The sequence below is a fragment of the Rattus norvegicus genome, chromosome 6 (genome assembly GCF_021556685.1).
Source record: "Rattus norvegicus strain SHRSP/BbbUtx chromosome 6, alternate assembly SHRSP_T2T, whole genome shotgun sequence".
In the NCBI taxonomy this organism is placed as follows: domain Eukaryota; kingdom Metazoa; phylum Chordata; class Mammalia; order Rodentia; family Muridae; genus Rattus; species Rattus norvegicus.
The window spans coordinates 57,314,692-57,333,532 of record NC_141539.1 but is presented as its reverse complement, the minus strand read 5'-3'; the positions used below and the strand labels follow the sequence as shown (position 1 = coordinate 57,333,532).

General features: G+C 38.7%; 1 protein-coding gene across 52 annotated transcripts in view; it reads left to right on the top strand.

Moving 5' to 3' along the window:
* Hdac9 (histone deacetylase 9) overlaps window positions 1–18,841 on the top strand; it is an 863,837-nt gene that overhangs the window by 519,705 nt on the left and 325,291 nt on the right. For 43 of the 52 annotated variants that reach the window (XM_087554687.1, XM_087554692.1, XM_087554689.1 and 40 more), the window contains 1 exon segment: window positions 7,144–9,767. In XM_087554687.1, the coding sequence (XP_087410813.1) occupies window positions 7,144–7,455 (312 nt within the window). In that variant the 3' untranslated portion in view covers window positions 7,456–9,767. 52 annotated transcript variants of the gene reach the window in all.

Here is an 18,841-nt window from a genome sequence, read left to right as displayed (position 1 = left end):
CTGGGAGGATGTTTTGAGCCTTCTTTCTACAAAGGAAGAGTCACTGGAGTATTAAGGCAGTCTGAGAACCAGGTATCTTCGTTGCAGGCATTGTTTGGATAATCATTGAGCATTAAAAAGATAAAAATTTACATATCAAAAATCCACTTTGCCTTTTAGATTAATACATATAAGCAGAAAGAAAGACGTATGACATTTTGGACATTTAATTATGTCAACAATGAACTAATATTTAGAGACACCATTGTCTTTCTCTTTAATCCTCACACCACAGATTCCACTAGGATTCGCAGAAGTGAAACAAACAGCAGGGTGTCTTCTGGCTGGAGACTGGGGTGCTTCTCTATGTACACCTCTTGATTGAAAGTCCTCCAAATTCTGCATGTTGTTTTTGAGAACAGTTAGTACATAACTAATGTATTTGTGAATTGAGACAGGATTTTATTATTATTTTTAAGTCTAGTTTCCTTGGAGCTTAAGGGAAAGGTCTTACTTTCTAAAAGGAGAATATTGCATTTATTTAAAAGAAAAGGGAATAAACAAGGCAGACTTGCACGGTTGCCTGAGTAAAATCTGTCTTAAAATTTGAGGGAGAATTTTGAAACAGCCATGAGCTGCTTGGGGGCTGCTTTGCAGAACAGTTGAATCGGGACACCGTGATTATGGGTTCCTCCACAATGTCAGGAAATCATCACGAATCAAAAATACATTTTTTGGTACCATTGTTAATTAATGGTTCATAAATGAAGGGGCTTGGGGGGAGCAAATGAAGGATTTTGTGGGAAATATTTAAATTTAAATTCCCGCTACTATAATGAAAAACACTTACATTCATACCATATTTTTAGAGTTGGTATCAAGTAATGTAACTTTCATAGCAATGAGTTTAATGTGCTAATACCTTTAAGTTAGCAATACAACTGCAAAAGTAATTTATATCATGCATCGATAGAATATATGGTTTTATTATGAAATGTAAAACACTGAAATTATTGGTTGCCTCTAACCCTGGGAAGCATAGGTAAGAACTGAGTTTAGTTGAATTCCTTCCTTAAGACAGGGAATTTGGACCGTTTACCAGAATACCTGACAAGCCTGTGTTTGTGCACAGGTGAGCCTCACACCCAGACTGGCCATTCACTGCCTGTGTTTTTCTGGCTGTCTACACAATGGCAGTAAAGTCATATAAAGACTTAGGAGCACAATGACATATGAGGAAGAGCACAGATTAAAGGGATAGGAGAAGCTACGCCCTCCCCCTTGATCTCAGCTGGAGTCCCCACCACAATGACTCACCTGGTGTCAGATGGACAGGTCTCCGTGTTTTACAGATGGGAGCTCAGTGGAGATTCAAACAGGCTTGTGCATTTATCTGTCACACAGATGTTTCATCTCCTGTTTTCTAGCCAGCGAGGCAACAGGCTGACTTTGCTGGGGGATCACCTCCAGATGTTCAACCAAAGGGAGACCCCGCCACCCCACTGAGAGTAAGCCAACATCTTGCCACATCTGTGGCCGCTCAGCAGCCGTGCAAATTAGAGAAGGGTTAGTTGCACCATCTTTGTAATGGTTGTGCTTGGAGTTCAAAAACACACAGGAAACAACATAATCTGAATACTTACAAATAGTGCCGAGTAACTTTTCATTTAAAAAAAATCTGAAACAAGTCAAACCTGGCAGGCAGAATTTCTCAGCGATTTTTGTTTGTAGATTTTTCCTTGCTGACGCTAATTGCTAATTTTTCCACTCTGGCAAATGTGAGTTTTTAAATGAAAACAGCTTTAGTGAAATACCTAAACTAAAATAAGTGAAAGTTAACCCCTCTGTGCATTTCTATCTTGTGTGAAACTGGCTTCAAGATGTCCCATTTATCTGATTATAGGATGTGAGCGTTCCCAGGGAGCATCTTTATTCCTCAGAAGATGAAACACTGGAAGGTTTTGACCATGCACAGAGTACTTTAATCGAAGTCTGAGAGGGAAATTATGAAGCTTTGTTATTAAGCATTACATGTTCCGATATCTGTTGTACTTCAGCTAGATACCATGCAGTGTTAGAGTTACTTGGATATAAAATGATAAAAACCGTCCAGCTCGGACTCTTGGGACATTTGAACTCCAGTAAGAACACAAATAACGGTAATTGTAAACAAAAAATAGCAATATAGTGCCAGATAATAATCTGGGCTACAAAGAAAAACATATCAGCAAAATGGTAATTGAGGTAAATTCTGTAAGGAACTAGCTCAGGCAGATCTTTGTGAGGAAGTGAAAAGCCCAGTCTGTCAGTGTCTCAGGCAAAAGCCAACATGAGCAGTTTACAAGATGAGCAGAAGCCAGGGTATGTGGAGCACGTAAATGGTAGGTTATAGTACACTGCCAGAAATAAGTTGGGCCAGGTCATGGAACATGTGCATGTCATTGGAAAAGCGGCAGGGAGCTCTCTGACGACTGTCTGTTGAGGACTGATGTTACCTAACAGAGTGAAGTGATTATCGAAGCCGCCATGTTGAAAAGACTCAGAGCACCTAGAAGGAAGCCCAGAACTGAGTGTCTTGTAGTGATGGTGCTTAGGACTGCAGAAGTGACAGCAGAAATAAAGAACGATACCAGCACACAAGCTGCACTCTGAGATTGCTGTGGTCTTGCTAGCTGGTGCAGGGGAAATCCAAGGGAGACAAGGATGAGGTTTAGACTTGCGGGCCACGGAGTGGGGCGATACTAACTTAGTGGGGAAGCATGGTCAAAGCAGGATTCAGGTGGATGGAATAGAGATTATCTCGGTGCTATTCAAGGTTAGATATGTATGTTATATACATGTTAGATATGCAAGTTTGGAGCTCACTAGAGCCACTAGAATTGTTCACACTGTACAATTGTCATCACGATATGATGTTTAGAAGATAATGCAGGGGGAAATGATATAAAATGTTCTTCTTTTTTTAAAAAAAAAAGTCACAAATTCACACTTCTCGTGATCATGGGATGGCATAGTTTCCTTTGAATAGAGATCCCTTCTTCATAAAACAAGAGTCTTAGGATGGGGTTAGAGATTTTCAACTCCAACATTTCATACCTATGTGGTTTCCACCCATAAATCGCTGTTCTCGCAGTAAACATCCCTTTTACAAACCCTTGTGGAATTTTGTTCTTGGAAGGACACCATTTGCTAGGCTCTTTATGGCCAAGTAATGGCAACATCATATTTAGGCTTCTCATCCTGCTAATACCTCAGAAATAGAGGTAAAGCCAGGGAATTCACTGGAACAAGTGGCACTGTTCCTCCCTGCAGCGTAACGTATGAATCTGTGTCAGTAAATTAATGGATGTTGAACCAATTGGATCCATGGACTACATGAGGCAACCTATGGGTATTTTTGTGATCTCAGAAACACATTAAAGGTCAAATTTCAGAAAGTTTGCTGTTTAAAAGCACATATTTGTTCTATGATCACATCTGAGTTTATTCCTGCATGCTTACCATTGGTGAGAGATTCTATTCTAGTAAATAGTACTGTTGGTCAGCACTGGAAAGCACAGTATCCTCCTATCCCAGGTGGTGTGATTGGCATGCTGTTTGACCCTCTCATTCTTCCCTTCCTGATACCTGTCAACACCAGTTTAAATGGCCATGGAGGCTGGGGTGAGGGCAGGCAGTAGAGAGGTGCATTGCATACTTCCAAAGGGACTCAGCTTAGGATCCCAGAGCTCACATTCAGTTTGCAGTCGCTGTGCCATGCTTGGCCACCTCACACAATGCATTCCTCTGTCACCCACATACACGGCATGCCCATAATATCAAACACACACACATCATGAGTAAAAATTAAAAAAAAAAACCCTTTGCTTATAATGCCCACCTGAATTTGCCTCTGGGCTATTATTACTGAATGTAACGTGAAGTCGGTTTAAATGGTGTGCATGGAAACCTGATTAACATAGATTTTAAAGTGACTGAAGAAGGAAAAGTGAAGGCAGAGAGAGGGAGTTCGGATTTTGTTGTGAAGGGAGATATATAACAGTGGAAGGGGAGGTTTTCTTACAGATGGATGTTGTTATTGAGAACATAAAAGGTGAGAATAGCCCAGGAGAGAGGAGAAACTCATAACAATCTAATGGAAGACAGTAGAAGATGCTGGGATACAGGACATAAGCCAAGGGCTTGGCTAACTTAGGGGGCAAATGTTCTGTTCACTGTAACAGCCAAAACAGTGTTGTCCCAGCATGTAAACAGTCCTGCGATAGTCTTTTGCATGCTTGGTTTTGTTTGTTTGTTTGTTTTGTTTTTTGTTTTTATTTTGTTTTGAGTAGAGCAATAAGCAAGGGTACTGGCAGGAAGAGAAGAAACTGATATGAAAGGAGAGACAGACAGACAAGGGTTAGGTAAATTGTCTGGGGAGACAGAGACCACCAGGCTCTACTTCAGAATGGCAGTGGGGTATTGTTTTATGTGCAGAAGAAAATGCCAAGCATAGCACATGTCCAATACAACCCTCATGAAGAGAGCATGGTAGCCAAAAGTGCAAGCTGAATTTGGTCCTGCAAGATAGGAAGCAAACATCTGAGGGGAGTGAAGGAAGAAGAGGGGAAATATGGTTTAGAGGAAACGTGAGTTGTTGGGGAATCGCTCCCATGAGAACATTCTGAGAACTACACATAGAACGGAGTGAATGGATCCAGAAGGCTGCTCAGAGTTGCCCTCCATTAAGCAGAAATCGCTGCCAGAGCATCTCTTGAGCTGTTGACTGGCCAGCCTCTTACACGTAGCTTCTGCCCTTGTCCACATACCCCACACCGTTGTGTATACCTGCTGTCCTCGTGAAGCTGTTACTGGAAACATTGTTTGAACACCTGTCTGAGGTTCAGCTGTCTGAGGTTCAGCTGTCTGAGGTTCACCTGTCTGAAGTTCACCTGTCTGAGGTTCAGCTGTCTGAGGTTCACCTGTCTGAAGTTCACCTGTCTGAGGTTCAGCTATCTGAGGTTTGCCTGTCTGAAGTTCACCTGTCTGAGGTTCAGCTGTCTGAGGTTCTGCTGGATCAGTGTCCCTGGGCCTCCCTTCCAGCCTCCCAGTCACTTTCCCAGTGCTGTCAAGAGCGGGAGGGGATTTTCCACAACTCACTGAGCTTTTGTTAAGAAAAAAATGCCAGTCATTTTCTTGTAAATACTTTCTTTGAGGGACCTTGACCTTTTATCGCCTCTTCTCCAGTCACTCTTTTCTCCTCACAGAGCTCCTAGAACCAAGCTTGGCTGGCAAAGGTAAACACCACAGAGCTTCTCAGTGGCATTTCTTTGAAAAATAGGCAATGTTTTTCTTAAAGTAAGATCTTTTCTTCATTTTTCCCTCTCATTTTCCTTTGTCCTGCACGCTCTTTTCACCGAAACTGCAGGACATGTGTTCCCACAGTTACATAGCCAGAATTTAGAACTGCCATGGTGTTTATTCTTCAAACTCCCAGCAGTGTGCAAACAATTATGTACTTAAGACAGGAATTGCTGGTTAGTGGTCCAAGCTAGGACAATTGTACAGAAAATAGTTTTCTAAGATGCACATAGAGATGTTGTAAGCACAACGAGAGGAATTTTCTCCTTATGCCGACTGCCCAGAAATAATAGTAATTGAGTGCATGGAAATCTATATGGAAATTTTCTTCCTTTTAAGAAAATCTGACATGACTTTTGATTGGTATGCATTCTCTCTCTTCCTGATCATCTCTGATTGGCTTGGAGATATTTGGGTCTTATTCTATTATAGTTCATGTCTGTATATTCTTATTCTCCACCAAAATATAGTATGAATTGTGCCACTTTCTCCAAAATCTTTTTAGTTCGTTTTTCTCCTTCTTAGCCTTCGTCCCAAGCACAACGCCTTCCCAGTAAATCCTTCCCGCCATCTCACCCCACCAATGGCTGCCTATATCTACAGAATGCTATTATCACACCCAGAGGGTTTTTTTCTTCTTTAAAGTGCTTGTTATATATATACATATATGTAGTATTTGATACATAAAAATGAGGTAAAATATATCTTCCTAGTTTCTCTATAACACTAAAACCTGAGTTGATAGAAGGCCAGGACTACCCATTTTTCAATCATTAGCAGTGTCTTGAAGCTAATTGGCACTAAATAACTAATTGTTGAAAAAATTAGTGAAAATTCCCAATGCACATTTCTCCAGTTAAATTTAAGGGATGTATCATCATGTTCAGGGTGACTCAAGATCGACCATACAACGTCTATAAAGATGCCTTTCAGAGGTAATATTGTATTCACACATTAAAATGTGTTTCTAGTTATGTATGTATGCAAGATGAACTTAAATATTTATACAGAATAACTTTTAGTTTTACTCTCCATGGCCAAATTAAAAGTACACTGCTAACTATGACGATTGGCAAGCTAGTTACACAAACATTGACTTACCCCACACTCCAACCATCCTTGAAAATGTAAAGCAAAACAAAATGGCATGTGAAGATTCAAATCCAATTTTTAATTTTGATTCTGTGGGTATTTTCTGTAGTTGAATTAGTTGTATCATCAGTCACATTTTAAAAATCATTAATTAATGTTATGATACTAAAGGCTATATATCATTTTATTTACAACAACCAAAATGTCTAAATATATTTCTTTTGAAATCTAATACCTTGCTTAATTCCTATTTAATTCTTTTTGGATCTATTCATAAAGTACCATACCCTTCCACATGTTAAAGATCATTGACTTTCAAACTTCGGGATTCCACAAAGAATATTTCTGCACTTTACAATTCTGTTTCTGAAATACTGTCCTCATTAGATCATATGAGTACTAGAGGATGGATTATAAAGCACCACTACCATTTATCTTGGGGCTTTTATAGCAGTTGGCGTTTGCTGAAATGTGAGTGTGAGAAGTGTCTACAGTAACCCCATCTTTTCTGGAGAAAAGTACTATTCTTGAGTTCATTGGTATCAGGACCGTTGTGCAGTATGACCTTGTGGAAAAAGCTTCGCAGTGTCCGTGGATACGGTTTACTCGCCCTTTTCTCCTAGGGTTCCCAGCATTTCCTAGCACGAGTTGAGCTATTAAAATTGAGAGTATAGCTTGAGTGTGTTGCCTCAAGAGCTATTGAGTTTTGAACTCCTGAACACTCTCTTTTAGCTGCTATCGAAATCTATTGAGCAACTGAAGCAACCAGGCAGCCATCTTGAAGAGGCAGAGGAGGAGCTTCAGGGGGACCAAGCCATGGAAGAGAGAGCAACGTCTAAGGACAGCGGTACCGGGAAGGACAGCAGTGCTTGTGTGGAGGACACACTGGGACAAGTTGGGGCTGTGAAGGTCAAGGAGGAACCCGTGGACAGCGACGAAGATGCTCAGATGCAGGAAATGGAATGTGGGGAGCAGGCTGCTTTTATGCAACAGGTAATAGGCAAAGATTTAGCCCCAGGATTTGTAATTAAAGTCATTATTTGAATATAGACTAGGTCTCAGATTTTTTTTTTGGCTAAATGTTATGATTTCCTATCAGCTTCTGTTTCTGATTTTAGTGATTAAGAATTCTAAAGCAGGTAAAATGAATTCTTTTTCTATATAAAGTATCGCTCTATACTGATCTCTGAATGGGTATCAAAGTCTCGTTGAACCTTCACTGATAAGAAAATGCCGTTACACTAAAAAAAATGCTATATAATATCCAAGTAATCAATAGGCTTTAAGCCCACCTCAAAGCCTGATCCAGCAGTTACTTCTAGAGAAAAATAAGCCTCACTGTCGTTTGTAGTTTTATCTGCTGAGGTCTGTGAGTACAGAATATAGTCTCCCAGCCTGGTTAATGAACCGTTCTATTAGATTTGATGTTTTTTAATATATAGATCTCAGTTTTCATAAGACTGTACATACTGTATTATACTACAGTCTTGAACACTGTTGAAGGCAGTCCGCCCCCTCTTCCTCTCCTTTTTTTTTTTTTGTTGTTTTTATTTTTTTTTATTTTGTTAAATGGAAATGTTGTGGTTACCATGCCAGTAGCTCTAGGTTTTTGTGTAGATTAGAACTGAGAATCTTTCCAGTTCAGGTGGTCTTAAGTAGAGATGAAAACAGAAGTTCTGTTTTGAACACGACGTTAAGTCTGACATAGCGCTGCACCGCTGACTTAAGCCTTCTGTAACTTGCTGACATTATGTCCTGGAAAAGATCAAATGGAGCTGACACAAGTATTGGTGAGAAGGAATGTACGGCGTGGTGGTCCAATCAGATGCTGTGATGTATGGACAGCTGTAGAAAGCACAGTGTGACTACCACCTGCTATCAAATTAAACCCAGTTTTACACGAGGGTAGCTCACATTTATAGCTGGTATCTTTAGAATCTCTTGCATACAGTTCCATGGCATATGTCATTACTGTTTTGGATTTGAAAGAATAATCTGCTTGTATATAATGCACCTCCAGAAGGACTATGTCCTCTGATGCTTTACAGATGCAAACAACTTTGAAGGCAATGGGAGATAACGTTCCTTTGAGTCAGTTCTTTGGGAGGTTCCTGCTGTTCTACGGGAAGGCAGTTCTGTGGAGGGACAGGAGCGCTTTGTGGAAACAAGAAGTCCAAGTGACTCATGAGGGGGTCCTGTAGGAGAAAGAACCCAGCCATAGTGTTCTAGGCTTTCTGTATCTCAAGGGTGTTCTGTGAATCAATTTATTGTCTAAGAAAGTCCCCATGAGTAGGGAAGCCTTACAAAAGCTATTCTCTGGAACGTTTCCTCAATATTCCCTTTTGGTATGTCTGCCTTGTTAACAGGTTTACTTTTGTTAAGCTCGTTACATGTGCGCTGTATTAAGACACATTTAATATGGATAATCCAAACTGATCTAGAATCTTCGTGAGTTTTTTCTTTATTAAAAATATTTATATTTCATAATCCATGGTATTTTAAGGTGTAGTATCCTGTTTCAGGGAGACATAGCACTTTTGCCAAATATAGACTTTGTTCAACTGTATGTTATTGGCACGTGTTGTTTACATTTTGCTGTGACATTTAAAACTATTTCTTTTAAAATGTTCCTGCTAAAGATACATTATCCTTTTTTAAAAAGTCTCCATTTGAATTAAATTAACATAACTAGAGTTAGAAAGATAAAAGGTTTTCCACATAATGAAAGTCCTTCTGATAATCTGACACCTAGTTCTAATAGGCAAATCTCCCTACCACCAATATGTTTGGGTTAACATATTCCTTCATATTAAAATGACTTTTGTCAGTTGTTTTGCATTAAAAAATATGGCATGCCTAAGATAAAATTGTATATTTTTCCATCTCATAAATATTCATTTTCTTCAAATTCTTTTTTCAATCTCATAAAAAAAGGGATAGTGCATCTTTTAAAATACATTTTATTTGGGGAGGAACATGTGGCAGAGCAGACTTTTGTATAATATTACTTCAAAGATAATGTGATCACAAACAAAAAAAAACCCTATTTTTTATAATGTCATTTGAGAGAACTTCATCAGTATATTTGGTGGACGTTAATTGTTTGAATTTGATAGTCTTTGAATTTAGTCAAGAAACTATCTGGAACCAGTAAAAAATAAAAAATAAAAAAAGCTGAACGTAACTAACCTTAGAATTAACTAATCAATGTCTTCTAAAATCTACTGTATTTATTATGATTTACACCCTTGGAGGTGATCTCTTGTTTTGTGTTGTAAATATATTGTTTGTATGTTTCCCTTCTTGCCTTCTGTTATAAGTCTCTTCCTTTCTCAAATAAAGTTTTTTTTAAAAGATCCCTTTTCATATATTTGGCTTTGTGTAAACGTGATATATTTAATAGAATTCGCAACCTGCGCATTAGATCACATATACAAAATTATTTCCATTTTTCGTTGAAACAAGAAAATGAAGATATTTTAACAGTTGCTTCTAATGCCATTTAAAATAACACATTCAACAATAACTATATTGAACTATTTATATCAGTCATTATCAACTAGCAAACGTGTAAAATCGGTTGCATGCTCCATTTTGTAGTGTGACCTTTTTTAAGATGTGTTATCTTCTTTGGTATTTAAATTAAAATGTCATCCTCTAAATATAAAAAATATAAATAGTCCCTAATGCTATTCAACTTAAAAATTATTTTAAAACTTTAACATGGACTGGCAGGAGCTCAGTATTAGCTACAGACATCTGTCTCCAAACCTAACAACATGAGTTCCATTCCCAGGTCCCAGAAAGTAGAAGGATAGAACTGACTCCTCTGATCGTCTTCAGACTACATAGCAGCTGCGGCACACACACACACATACACACAAACACACACACACATACACACAAACACACACACATACACACACACAAACACACACATACACTCACAAACACACACACCACACATACACACACATACACACAAACACACACACATACACTCACAAATACACACACACACCACACATACACACACATACATACAAAACACACACACCACACACACAAACACACACACAAACACACACACAAACACACACACATACACACACATCACACACACACACCACACCACACACACACACACACAAACACACACACACATACACACACACAAACACACACACACCACACCACACACACATACACACACACAAACACACACACATACACACACAAACACACATACACCACCACACACACACATACACACACAAACACACACACACATACACACACATACACACATACACACCACACACACATACACAGACACCACACACACACACACCACACACACACCACACACACACACCACACACACACACCACACACACACATACACACACAAACACACACACACATACACACACACATACACACACAAACACACACACAAACACACACACAGACATACACACACACATATACACATACACACCACACACGCATACACACACACCACACACACACACACCACACACACACACCACACACACACACCACACACACATACACACACAAACACACACACAAACACACACAGACATACACACACATACACACATACACACCACACACACATACACAGACACCACACACACACACACCACACACACACACCACACACACACACCACACACACACACCACACACACACATACACACACAAACACACACACAAACACACACAGACATACACACACACATACACACATACACACCACACACACATACACACACACACCACACACACACACCACACACACCACCACAAACACACACACATACACACACAAACACACACACAGACATACACACACATACACACATACACACATACACACCACACACACATACACACACACCACACACACACACACCACACACACACACCACACACCACACACACACACACACACACACACACACGTAATTAAAATTTTAAATTAGCCAGCATACTCCCTTGAATAACAAGCTCTCAGTAAACATTAAAATGAATCTATTTACAAGGAGATTCTGAAACACAGATAAAAGTGACAGTGAACAAATTTAAAAAGGAAAGAGTAAGTCTATGAACTCTCCGTATCCGGCAGTAGTTACAGGGATGCTGTGTGTTAAATAGAGAGACAGATAAAGAAACCTTTTTTGAGCTCCAAGGTTTAGCTCGGCTTCCAATCTATTGCCAAGAAAACAGAACTACAGAGTGCATCCCTATGTGTTTCATTAAAAGGCTTAAATGTGTTTCTTTTTAGCGGACCCTTGTTCATTTCATCTATTCCTGAATGCTATCGTGCAAATCACAACAGTACTACAGTAATAATACACAAGGTGTTATCATTCTCTCAAACGCAGGGGAAGGTGACAGCTGAGGCATAGCTTCCTACTTTTCATAGAAAGCACAGCAGTATTCTTCAAGAATTTTATGTTCACTAGACTTGTGCTTGCAAAACTGTTAAAAGAGAATTCGAGCAGGATGTATTTTCCAAGCTAGTGCCTTACTCGAGTAGGGTTGAATAGCCGAGTAACTGTTAAATTTGTCTCTTTTTCCCCCCAAAATTGGAACATGCAGTTTTAAATATCTGTGTATGGACAAAAAAAATTGGGTATACAACTGAGGATTAAATGAATACATGATTCAGGTCTGTAATTGTAACCAGCTACAGTGAAGAGCTTGGGGTTAGAAGAGGACTTGGGGATTGTTGGTCACTTCATTAACATCCCCATACCCATTTTAAAGAGAGAAGCACAAGTGCAGTGAATCGAAGAATGGAGACAGATATTAGGAAAATCGAAAATCCACCTTCTGTCTCCAACTAAGACTCCCTTTAAATGTTAACCTGTTTCTATCTGTATGGCTGTTCTTCCTAGCATAATAACTTCCTGAAGTCTCGGAAACTGTATAGATGATGCAATGTTTTGTATCTCACTTATAAAATGATTTTACTTTTAACAATGACAAACATAAAAAATAAAACAAATGCATGACGTGTAGATGCAAGTACCTTAACTCTATTAACCCCTTTGTCCACCTGTACTTATCACGTTTAGGCCTTACCACGACACTTTGAGGTGTGCGTTGCACAGAGCATTGGAACACAGGGAGTGAAATCAACCTTACTCATTTCCTGGCAGTGACAGTCCACCTTGAAATGTGAACACGGGCACTTCGGCCCCAGAGTCCCCAGCCCTGACTCCTGTGCTGTGTGTGCAGATGTCCCCTCCTATCTATCTACCTTATCCAGCTGTTCCTAGGCTTTGCTCCCTCCAAATAGATTTCTCCTTTCCACCAACGTTAACTGATTTGAATCATTTCTTCAAAACATTACTATAAATGACAAGGGTAGAATGATTTTTTGTTATTCGTAGGTGAGAGTTTTGTGAGCAATTCTTAACTTCTCCCAGCCAAAGTGCAGTCCAGTGCTCAAATAGGATACCATCCCTTACATACATTTGAAGTACCGAGGCCACACTGATAACTGCTTTGTCCAAAATTGGTCCATATAAAATGTGAAAGAGGTAAATGGGATTATTTAGAGGATTCTAGACTCCAAGAGGGTTGTCTAATTCAAAGGTACATAAAAACTTTCTGAGGGAAATTTAAACTCTGATGACATACGCTGGTTCTGATCCCACACCGACATATCATGTCCTGAATCCACATGAGTCATGCATGCCTTTGGGGACAGTCTAATTCCCAATCAATTTTGAGGATAGTAGAGGACCTCGACTATTTCCTAATACATGATCTAATTTAATTGCTCATGACTTTAATCACAGATCTTCTGATTCTTGGAATAATTCTTGGAATTATCTCATGCATTTTTCTCATTGTATTCTGCCATGTGAATCAGTTGTAGGTTATTCTTCTGCAATATGAATCAGTGCTGCTACTATACACTACTCTTATATATAATGTTTGTCCTTTTCATCCATTTATCTCTGCTAATTTAAATAATTTATTAGCTGCTCTCTATAGCTTTGTTCGACCGTAACTTATCAGATTTGATTTGCCAGGGTGGACGTTTCCTACCCATGAGCTCAGACACTGTATGTCCTTCTGTCCCCAGCTTCTTCCCTTTTACATCATAGCTCAGGTACAAGAACTAATGAGTTACTGAGGAGCATTGCAGGGATGGAAATGATTTTTGAAAGGAAATAAGTCCGAAAGGAAAGACTGCACAGTGCCTGAGTTCCTTGGTCTAAAATACTGGCACTTGTCAGTAGTTACTGACCTGCAGTAACATTCCACTACATAAATTGTATGCTATACAATTTGTCAATCATCAGGTGTGGTACGCTGGATTATTTCTACTAATAAGGATACTATGGGCATTCATATACAAGCTTTGTTTCTCTGCTAACAGATACTCTTATTTGTCTCCAGTACCTTCCGAATCAATTAGCAACTTTACTTTTCAAAAGAGTAACAATCTCTCTCCTTCTTTCCAATACCTAAGCCTCATAGCCTTTCTACTAGCAGCATCTCTGGTTCCCAAATTTTCCCCACCTCTCCAATACATTGTGTGCATGCTTCCCCCATGCCCCTCTGCTTGTGTGTGTGTGTGTGTGTGTGTGTGTGTGTATGTGTGTGTGTGTGTGTGCATGCACACGCACATATGCTTATATTGTACCTCACATCGTTCATCCTTGTTCTTTGAGGCAGGGTCTTTTACTGCATCTGAAATTCAACAAGTAGCCTAGGCTGGCTAGCCAGACAGTCCCAGAATGCCTCCTGTCTTTGTCAGACCAGCAAGGAGATAAAACGGGTATGCAACCGTACACCTTCATTCTGTGGGTTCTGGGGGGTATCATCCAGCTCCACCTGTTTGCTGTGGAAGTGCTTTACCGTTTGAACTCTCATCCCAGCCCCATTGTCCCCAAGTCTGCTTCTTATGGTGCCATGATGATAGCTGGGAAGTGCATTATTATTGAATTGATTTCTAAGTCACCCTAGATTAATGATCATGAACAATTTTTCATCTGCTGATTTCCCATTTGAGCAACTCTTTAGAAAATGTCCATTCACATATCTGCCACTTTAAACTCGTCTCTTCATTATTGAGCTTTGAGATTTAACAAATGCATATGCTTACTAGACCCCCCTCAGAAATTCACGTTAAAAACTCCACCATTCTGTGTATTTCTCTATTGTTTCCCTGATAACTTACCTTTGTTATTAAACACCTTTAATCTTATTAAAACCTACCTTTATTTTCTTTTGTCTTTATGCTTTAGAGGTTGTCATTTAAGAAAGCAACTCCTGACACAAAGTTGCAAAGATTTACGTTCTCTGCTAAACATTTGCCACATGCAGTTTCTGGCTTATGAATCATTCTTAGTTCTACATATCATCATTAAAATTATTTTGCTTTTGTGCATTTGTGTATTTTGATAGTTTAGACAGGTTACTGCTGTACACCGCAGATTGGATAAGAATCCTCCTACCTCAGCTTCCACAGTGTTTGTGTTACAGCCTGCCTGGGCTTGGGATTGGGAAAGCATCTCTTTCTAAGTGTTGGGCTCTCCCTCTTACCTCTTTTTTTTCTTCACCTCTTTTCCTTATTTTTTTGGTGGATTTGAAGCTTGCTTTCCTGCCGTCCCTGCTAATGACTCTCAGCCCTTTTAACCTTTGATGCAGTTTAGCTATTTGCAAAGAGGCAGGAGGCAACTGCTCCCGTCTTGATGTTTATATTTGATATTAATTGGACGAAAGAACATAGATTTGTCTCTTTATAAGGAATGTCTCGTGGGAGTGCTATTTTCAAAATGAATCAGTGAATTATCTCCGTAGGTGTGGTTCCTCATATCTGCCTCTGTCTAATATCCACTTAAAATTTCATGTTCTGTTAACTCTTGTGTTTGTTCTTTGAGTTTCCTGATTCTGAATTTTTAGAAATATTTAGATTGGGTACCCACATATAGCTATTGAGCATTTAACATGTGGTTGACTAGAATCATACAGTGCCCCAAGGACAGACTAAGGACAAGATTTCAAAGACATAGCAAAAGTTGTATCATTATTGAAGTCTTATTGGATCACTTATTGAAATGAAAATGTTTAAATATATGGGATCATATAACAACCCTGAAATTAATTTTACTTGTTTTCCTTTTTTAATATAGATATTTCAAAAGTTACGATTATATATGTGGTTTTCATCCATGGCTCATGTTATTTTTATTTATCTACATTTAAAATTATATAATAAGTATATTTATACAAATAAAGGATTCATACAATGAATTTGTTTCTAGAGTAAGACATCCCCATTTCTGTTTCTATTTTGGTTCTGGATAGAGCTTTTCTTATAATTTCGGGAATGTGGACTGTGAGACCTGAATCAGAGATACCGTGCCAGCACATCCCCATCAGACATGGACGGAATCAGGCAAAGCTTAGATCTCTTGGATATATGAATTGTTTAAAAGTTGAGAGACTTTCCTTCTTTACCTTAAAGATAACTCAAAGTCTTTTTTTCATTTTTCTCTGTAAGGACTGTTCACTGATTGTATCTTTCCCATCTCAAGATAGTAAATTTAATGATGAAATATGTTTATTCTTGTGAATAGCAGAAGTACCCAACATTTGAACGCCATGATAGATTGTCCATTGATTTTTCTCCATTAGAGACAATTCTCTTCCAAGAAGTTGTTACCCTTTTTCTATGTTCTAACTGTCACATCTTTTCACCCCTGTCTATTCATGCCTTAGTCACTGCCCCAATTAGCATCAACATAATTCCCTGGTAGTGTCATAATGGTTGCCTTTGCACTTGGTGTACCAATCGGATTAACAATATAAAATACTATTTCATGTTCTCTACAGTAAAATCTTGTTTTGTGTAAATAGTATCAGAGAACACCAGTTCTAATTCAACCACACACTCTGACCTGGTACATTTCCCAATCTAAAATGTCCTAATATCCTAGTGGGTGCAGGCTACATAACACATTTGCAGTAGGGACATGGGTCTACTCAGCAAGGTTTCTTCAAGTGTTTATTCCTGTCTTGTAAGCTCTGACTTCCTTTCCCACATCCTGCTGTCCCTTCATGTGGTATCTGTGAGTTGTCCAACTCATTTGAGCTCTATCCTACGTGCAATGACTTCCATCAACTCTCTCAAGTTATCTTCTTCATACTTTGTTTCTGTTGTTATATCTTCATGCTGCTCGATGTGAGGGAAATATACTTAGTTACTGGTGGCCCTGCACTTGTGAATGGCCCCATTAACTCCATTTGAGCAATTGTTGTTTTCATTCTACACAATAAATTGCTACCAGCATTTTTCATGTTGCTTTACTGACTTCTTTTGATTTACTACATGAGACAGAGCCTTCTGACTTAGAATGTTTATTGAACTGTATCTCATTGGTAATGACTCTCTTAAACCAGTTCTATTAGAACTACTATTTCATATTCATGACTAGTTAATGTAGTTTTTTCTACACCACTTTGTGCTCCTGGCTGGCTGGCACGAAAGCACCCACCCAGGACCTACTTCAGATCAGTGTATAGAAAACTCACGCATATGTCAGTTATTCTTAAAATGACTTGGCTACCTCAATAACTGCTCACTCCTGAATCTTTGCCTGCTACTGTAGGCCCAGTCAGGGAAGTGGGCTGATCAAAATCCAATTGGAGGTAAGGATCTTCAGCAAAAGTAAACACAGATTCCTGATCAAAGCACCAGAACCACTCTCTACAGTTATGATTTTATGTTTTGTTGAGGTTGGAATTTTTTTTTCTTTTGGAGACAGTCTGCAAACTGACCTTGAATCCCCTGTAAAGCAGAGAATGATCTTGTAGTCCTTATCCTCCTGCCTCCCCTTCCCCATTGCAGGAGTCAACATCACCAGCTTAAATCTGTTTGTTTTCTATCAAATGCTCTGAGAATTTTGTGTGTGTGTGTCTGCTTAGGTGAATAATGAAGGGCATGTAAGGATGTAGTTTCTGATGGCTTCTTGACCTTAGATCATTTACTCCATGTATTTGAAGAACAATTCGTCTATTGTTACTATCCTTCAACATTGAGAACATGTCTCCATGACCAATCTTTTTAGTGTCTTATATGTGTACTGGTCGTGTTTGTTGGCCATTAGATGCCCTTTTTGTTTTCTACATGTTATGCAGACTAAATTACTTTAATATTGACTCCTGAAGTATGCTTTGTAAAGTTTGGTTTTTACTTTTTTGTGACAAACATTAATATAAATGACTCGATTCTGTTACGTTTTACTTTCCTTTCCCAAATATTAACCCGGCCCTCTCTGCCGATGTTGCCGAGTGCACACGCTGTGCCTTCGTGTGCCATTGTATGGAACCTGTGGAAATTTTCTTCCTAGAACATAGTTCTGGAATCAGAACTTTCAGTTTCTCATATTGGCTCCTGTTGCATGATAATTTGAATTGTGTTTTTAATGAAGTTTGTTCTTTGATCACTAAACTTCCTAATTTTTACTGAGTTTTAAAATTACTTTTCAAAATATAGGTTATAAAAAACACTATTATGTATTTTGGCAAATGTATGAAATATATATATATCGCTCCAAAGAATTTCCTCCCCCAGATTTAAAACCAGTTTCCCATTCTCACTGTTTGCCCATATCCAGCCAATTACTGGTTCTCTGTCTCCATTGATTGCTTTTGAGTTTTATAAGTGAATTGTAGTTTTTATTTAAAAAAACTTTTGTTCTATATCTTTTTTCATTCAGACAAACATCTTTTAAAAGTCTACTGATGTGTCAGTAATGATGAGTTTTTAATTCATCAGTAGTGTCCCATTGCTTAGATATACCTCAGATGCTTATGCATTTAGTGGTCAAAATTAGAGTGACGTGTGTGTGTGCGTGCGCACACGTGTGTGTGTGTGTGTGTGTGTGTGTGTGTGTGTGTGTGTGTACTTTTATCAAATATAAAAAATACAGACCTCTTTGTAGACATTGGGATTTTGCTTCTCTGATAAATTTTCATAAATTAAATTATTGGGTTGGATGATACATGTATGTTTTGCTTTAAATACCCAAAATTTTCATTTGTATATCCTTTTATTTTTGTCTCAGGGACATGCATTGGATGAAATATTCTAGTTCCTTGGTTCACCAACATTTTCATCTACCCCATAGTGTGCCTTGTGTTCCTCAAAGCAGAATGTCTCAGTTTTGACATGGCCATTCTTCCCACTTTTCTTCTAGAAATGATTTATTTCTGTTTCCTTCTAGTTTGCTTTTTACATTTAGGGCTTTATGTATGCTATGAAGCCCATCATTACTTCTGGTTGCTTTAACTTTTCAAGGACATTCTCAAAAATTATTCTTTGAATTATTCTGGTGCTTTTAAAGAAAATTATTGAATACAGCGTATGTGCAA